Source organism: Copadichromis virginalis, linkage group LG6 (genome assembly GCF_057382275.1).
Source record: "Copadichromis virginalis isolate Kocher_CV1m ecotype Utaka linkage group LG6, C_Virginalis_male_GT1.1, whole genome shotgun sequence".
NCBI classification, from domain to species: domain Eukaryota; kingdom Metazoa; phylum Chordata; class Actinopteri; order Cichliformes; family Cichlidae; genus Copadichromis; species Copadichromis virginalis.
This window is the reverse complement of record NC_140623.1, coordinates 1600494-1607249: the sequence shown is the minus strand read 5'-3', so window position 1 is coordinate 1607249 and position 6756 is coordinate 1600494. Positions and strand designations below refer to the sequence as shown.

General features: G+C 37.0%; 1 protein-coding gene across 1 annotated transcript in view; it reads right to left on the bottom strand.

The window, feature by feature from the left end:
• Positions 1-2179: 2179 nt before the first annotated feature.
• The window catches only part of LOC146706883 (uncharacterized), a 30094-nt gene continuing 25517 nt past the window's right edge, over positions 2180-6756 (bottom strand). Inside the window, exons 11-16 of the mRNA XM_085458183.1 lie at positions 4002-4089; positions 3813-3846; positions 3478-3552; positions 3238-3340; positions 2951-3090; positions 2180-2787 (exon numbers count right to left, since the gene is read on the bottom strand). Of these exons, the coding sequence (XP_085314309.1) occupies positions 2652-2787; positions 2951-3090; positions 3238-3340; positions 3478-3552; positions 3813-3846; positions 4002-4089 (576 nt within the window). The 3' untranslated portion in view covers positions 2180-2651. The remainder of the gene's footprint in view (positions 2788-2950; positions 3091-3237; positions 3341-3477; positions 3553-3812; positions 3847-4001; positions 4090-6756) is intronic.

Sequence of the window (6756 nt, the reverse complement as noted above, 5' to 3'; positions counted from 1 at the left end):
TCTTCTTCAAAACTGTGTTCGTACCTCTCATCAGTTAAGAACCTGCTCGATGACGGACTTATGATCTGCAAAGGGCACTGGGACCTCCTGATGAAATCCACAGCGTGTGTAGATTAGTTTATTAACAGGTGACACATAACAGAAAAGACTAAGTCAGGTATGTGCTGACTCAGCAAGGACTCTATAAAGAAAAGTGAAACACAATACCGGAGAGTTTTCCTTTAAATTTTCACCTGGTGCCTGTGAACTGTTCATTCTTTTAAATGCTTTGGATTCAGTTTAACTCAGTTCAAGTTTATTTAGAAAGCACCAAATCAAAGGTCCCCTCAATGACCTTTGTACTGTAAGGTAAAGACTCTTAAGTAATAAGGATCACAGTGGGCTCATTACTAAGGCATTACAGCTGTCACTGCTTATTTTCTAACATTACACAGAGCAACATGTGTATCAAGACAGATACACATCAGTACAGCCTCTGCACTCATTAGATGTAACTAATACTTGCCTGAAATCTAAGATTAATCTTCACACCAAGGATTTCTTCTGATCTTGAAAATGTTATTTTTACAGTTCAGTTCAGTGACTGTGAGCTAAACACACACACACACACACACACACAAATGCGCTCACTCTCCTTTGCTGAAGTGTGTGAGTGTCCTCTTGTGTTCATAACGATGTCCTGCAGTGTTGCAGATATATTTCAGCCAGAAATGATCACCTACACAGCTCTGGTTTCTTCCTCTGCCACCGATGAAAGACAGCATGGATGTGCTGTAGGTGTCATTATGTGTATTTAATATGAAGCCATCATTTAGCAGTCTCAAAGGATTAATTACTAATGAAGCTGCTCGTGACCATTATCATTTACACGTGTCATTGTCCACCCAAGATTTACTTATTCTTCTAATGACTCTGATTCTGACTGAAATGAAAATGAATACATTATACAGATATGAATACAGCTGGTTTTATTTGGACCTTTCACAAAACACTGTTATGGTAAAAATGGCCTGTATTTGTATAGCGAAAAGCTGCTCAGATGACAGTGTCATCAAATGAAAGTAGCTCAGGATGCAGAGCGGGTCATCTACATCAGAAGGTTGGTGGTTTGGTGCCTGGCTGCTCTCAGTCTGCATGCCAAATATCCTTACACTTCCTTCAGAGTATAAATGTGTATGAATAGAAGGCACTTACGCTTTGAAAAAAAAGTGCTTGTCTGAACAAATGTGAACGAAGCAAATTGTATGAAGCATTTTGAGTGGTCTGATAGAGTAGAAAAGTGCGCTATAATAACCAGTCTATTTACTATTTAGCAAGGACAGCAACCACAAAAAACAGGAAGATGTAGCATGTTCATAAACAGGGATTATACTGGCAAAGGACGAGTTGATTCCTAAACTAAAAGCTGGAAGAGAAAGTGGAGACGTGTCTTTTTGAAACTGAAAAAGAAGCAGAGTGCTTTGGGTTGATAAGAACATGCTTGTATAGCCGGCAGCCAAGAAAATACAATAAAATGAGGAAAAATGTCACCAAACTAAATCAAAAGTAAAAGATGGCTGTAGAGCCAAGCAGAACAAAGCCATAAAACAGAATGTCAACAACCTACATTAGTGGAAGGGAAGCTTTAACACAAAGTCCAATGAAATTGCAGGTTCGGTTTGCAGGGTGAGGTGCATTAATTAAGAAAGCAATAAAATAGCTTATACATTTTGTACACGGAAGTAAAAACAATTTAGTAACAAGTCTGACAGAATACCAAGAACCTGACAGAGAGGAGGAAAACTGAACGATCCACTCATGGTGCTGATAAACCCATAGCTGCTCCTTTCATCTCTATTCAAACCCATCTGCAGGCACACTCTGCCCCAGGCAAACTCAATTAGCTAATATATAGAGCACTTGTTCAGGAGGATGTGGTCTCGGACAACACAAACAAACGAAAACAGACTTCTGTTTAGATTGTGGTTGGTAGACTCCTCAACAATAAATCAAATAGCTCACAATGGGATTGCTTTCTTCTGCCTCACATTACTGAAAAATAAGAGTTTAATACGCATGAACACACATAATGAGAGCGTCTGTATCTCTGTCTTCTGTTTTAATAACACAGAGCGAAGATCAAACCATCACTCCCAAACCCGAGAATTTCTCTGAAGAACAAATGCAAGCAGCTGGAAACTAAAACAACAAACAGTAAGGGAAAATAAAAGGTCTCATATATCAGTTTTTATTGTTTTATGCAAATATTTATACATTTTATATGCAAAATCTAATTTTACTGATATGAAAATAACTTCTTTTTAAAATCTAAAGTGTTTCCAACATGGTTCAACCAAACATTTGGACCATAAATCTCTGCGACATGCGTCTGTGCACAAACCAGGAGCTCCTGTTTCTGAAATCCAAGTGAAGCCTTGAAAAATACATTTCCACTGAGGACTGTCTCTGCTACAAGATTTTCTTTAAAATGGATTTATTCTTCCCCGGATCAGGGTCTGCATAACGTCCTTCATTATTTCAGAGTCACATCTTCTGACTTTGGTTATCACATGTGATCCATGTCTCAGGTTTCTTCACAAACATTCAGTTGTCAGTGTTCCCAAGTGGACTTTGATGTGCCTTGCGGGCAGGAGCTGAAAAGATAAGGGACATCATGGTTGCCAAGACTTCTTGTCTCGACCTTGCTGGTCTGGTATGTGTTTGAAGCGGCACTTGTCGCCATAGAAACAGCCTGTGGTCCGCCAGTAAAAGCACTCATCTCCATTTAAAGGTGCCCGCCATCGGGACCTGTGTGGACAGAAGCAGAGGAGATCCGATAAGAGATCAATAAGAAAAGTAACATCTCTCAGCTACTACTGAAAACTATTCTACGGTGATTTGTTTGTGTCACACTGTAAGGGACCCTCTCTCTGGAAAGCCCACAGATACACATTAATGAGTCGCTCTGTACCCAGAGGCAGCTGAACTTGGCTGAGTTCCTGCAGTGTTGGAGGCCAAGCTGCTGCTGCTTCTTTGCATGGAGGACACAGTCCTGTGGATCCAGCGATCTGGGTACCTCATCACCAGCTTGTTGCCCCCGAGCTCCACCCCCTGGACAGAAGGACACAGTGCAGTTAAACTTTTTTAAGACAAATTTTCATGACAATATTCAGTTTTTTGACACTCAGAAGTATCAGTCAGCGTAACGAGACACAGACAGTCCCAATGATGAAGACGGTTTCTAGGCCCGTCACACACCTGCAGCTTGTCCAGGGCTTTGGCAGCCATGTTGGCGTTCTTGAAGTTGACAAAGGCACAGAAGCGTTCATGAAGAACTCTGATGCTTTCAATCTCACCGAAGCTGAACACACACAGAAAAGGTTAATACTATTAATAAACTATCACTGCTGGAAACTCTTTAAAGCTTTAATGTCTTCATAGACACACACAGACACACACACACACACACACACACACACACACACACACAGTCTTTACATTTTGAAGAGATCACAGAGGTCCTTCTCTGTAACTTCCTGTGTAACGTTTCCAACCCACAGAGAGCGACAGTTTCTGAAAGACAGGAGGAAAAAACAGAGAAGCGAAGGAAACGAGTGTGGCGACCACACAGAAGGGAAAGTGTGGTTATTGTTCAGTGTTAACAGATGACAAAGATGCAGAACTATTTTCTCACTTGTATCTACATGTCTCTTTCTATGAAGGAAATAAAAGAAACTTGTTGTGTTTCATTCCATTCAAATCACAACAAAGATTTCCCTGAAAGGTGCTCTGGGTTTCTGAATGTGTGATAGATGGGTGAGGTAATAACCTACCCACTCTGGTCCTGCTGAGAAAAGAGCTTCAGAGCTACGAGAGAGAAAAACGAAATACTTTGTCACAAAACGATTTAAACAAACAAACTCCTTAAACTTGCTTAAATTTTGGTTTTATTACAAAATACTGTCATTATGCAACAGTGCTGCCTCATGGTGGACAAAGGTGACATTGCAGGCAGTTCTTACTTCTGGCTTCAAATTGGTTGACGACTGCCTGAACAGTGGTGAACTTTTGTAGAAGCTCTTTGCTCTGCGCCTCATCGAAACCCATCTCCTGCAAAAACAAAGTTAAAAATCATTTATGTCAGACAATAGAAACATTTTACTGTCATCACTTGGAAAGCAACATCAGCTCGAGTTTTGTATTGTATTGTATTGTATCTTTATTTGTTTCAGACATATAAAACAAAAAACAATATATACACACTACATATATTTTCATTTACAGATACGAATATATATGTAGATATACACACACACACGTATGTGTTCAGATAAACAAAAAATATATAATGAAATAAAACAAAATCGTCTGACATAATGTAACAATGTTTGGTCTGAAAAGGAGTAGGAAGAAGTATGAACATACTTATTAATTCCTACCCCTGCTCAACATCTTATTGATCCCACATAATTCACCTAATTCCCATCATCACATACTCCACACGATACACGAGGAGAACCTATATAAACTTGGCTACCGTGATTGATATAATTTGGATATAATTTGATATTTTTATACATACAATGGGTGATCATCTTTATCGGTATCATATTCTTCCAAAATCAGTTTTCGAAGTATTTTCATGAACTTACTAATTCCTGAGCATTGCTGTAGATCTATAGTAAAACTATTCCACAGTTTTACCCCATAAATAGTGACACAAAAGGTTTTAACCTTTGACCGTGCTTTAAGAATCCTTAGATTCAATTTCCCCCTCAATTCATAGTCTCCTTCTCTGTCATAGAACATCCTCTGTATATTTCCTGGTAACATATTGTATCTGGCCTTGTACATAATTTTTGCAGTTTTATATTTTATAAGATCCATAAACTTCAGTATTTTTAATTTCAAAAACATGATGTTAGTATGGTCTCTAAATCCTGCTTTATTAATCATCCTGATTGCTTTTTTTTAATTTTACATATTGGTTGAAGTGCAGTTTTATATGTGTTTCCCCAAATTTCCACACAGTATTCCAAATATGGCAATATAAGTGAACAATAAAGTACCCGGAGTGATTTGGAAGGCAAAAAATGTTTAGCTTTACTTAGTACGGAGATGCTTCTTGACAGTTTGGCTTGTATATGCTTTATGTGAGGTTTCCAGCAGATTTTGTTATCTATTATCACACCCAGAAAATTTGTATCCGAAACTTGCTCTATTTCAACATTGTTTACTAATAATTTTGCTCCTGCATCTTTTTTACAATTTCCGAATAACATAAATGTAGTTTTTTCCAAATTTAATGATAGCTTATTTCTATCAAACCATGTTTTCAGTTTAATCATTTCTTGTGTGACAATTTCCAAAAGCTGCTGTAAGTTCTCTCCAGTACAAAAAATATTTGTATCATCTGCAAATAGAATAAACTGTAGTATATCTGATGTTCTACATATATCATTGATATAGAGGATAAACAGCTTTGGTCCCAATACTGACCCCTGCGGAACTCCACAAACAATGTCCATACACTCTGATTGATATTCCCCAATTTTCACAAATTGCTGCCTGTCTCTCAAATAACTCTTTACCCATTCTAACACCACTCCTCTAATGCCGTAGTACTCCAGTTTATCAAGTAAATATGTCATGATTAATTGTGTCAAAAGCTTTTTTTAGGTCAATGAATACACTAACTATACATTGTCTTTTATCTATATTGTTGGTGATATTTTCGATCAGTTCCATTAATGCCAATGATGTTGATCTATTTGATCTGAAACCATACTGACTATCCATTATTATTTTGTGTTTATCTATAAATTTGTCAAGTCTATTACTAAAGACTTTTTCCAGTATTTTTGAAAACTGAGAAAGTAGAGAGACAGGCCTATAATTTGTGAATTGGTGTCTGTCACCATTTTTAAACAGTGGTGTTACTTTAGCTGTTTTCATTTGTTTTGGGAATGTACCAGTTTGTAAGGACAAATTGCAAATGTGTGTTAAGGGTTTGGAAATGCCCTCTATCACTCTCTTAACGATTTCCATATCAATGTCGTCAGAGTCTGTAGAGTTTTTTGTTTGTGATTTCCCAACAATATCAATGATTTCCATTTCTTCCACCACCGTTAAGAACATTGAATGAGGATTGCGGTCAATGAGTCTAGTTTCTTTCTCTACAGAATCTGTTATATCAGGAATTGTTTCAGCCAAGTCTGGCCCAACACTTACAAAGAATTTATTGAACTCATTTACCACATCTCTCATATTAGTAATATTTCTATCATTATTTGCGAAATACGAAGGATAGTCTGCCTGCCCCGAGCCCTTTTTGATGATGGTATTTAATGTTTTCCAGATCCCTTTAATATTATTTTTATTCATAATCAGTAATTTTTCACAGTATTCCTTTTTACATGACCTTAAAATACTCGTTAATTTATTTTTATATTTCTTGTATTTATTTTCAGCTTCTGTACTTCTGTTCATTATAAATTCTCTGTATAAGGTATTTTTCTTCTTACATGCATTTTGCAATCCTTTTGTAATCCATGGGCACTCTGCATATTTTTGTTTTTTACTATATTTCTTTACTGGGCAATGACTATTATATAACAGTTTAAATTTTCCTAAAAAAATCTCATAAGCTTTATCAATATTTTTTTCCTTATACAGCATCTCCCATTCTTGCTTGAGTAAATCACTTTTGAATGCGTTTATTGACTCTTCTGTTCTCACTCGTTTGTATTTTATTGTGTTTTGCTGTTTAACCTTCCT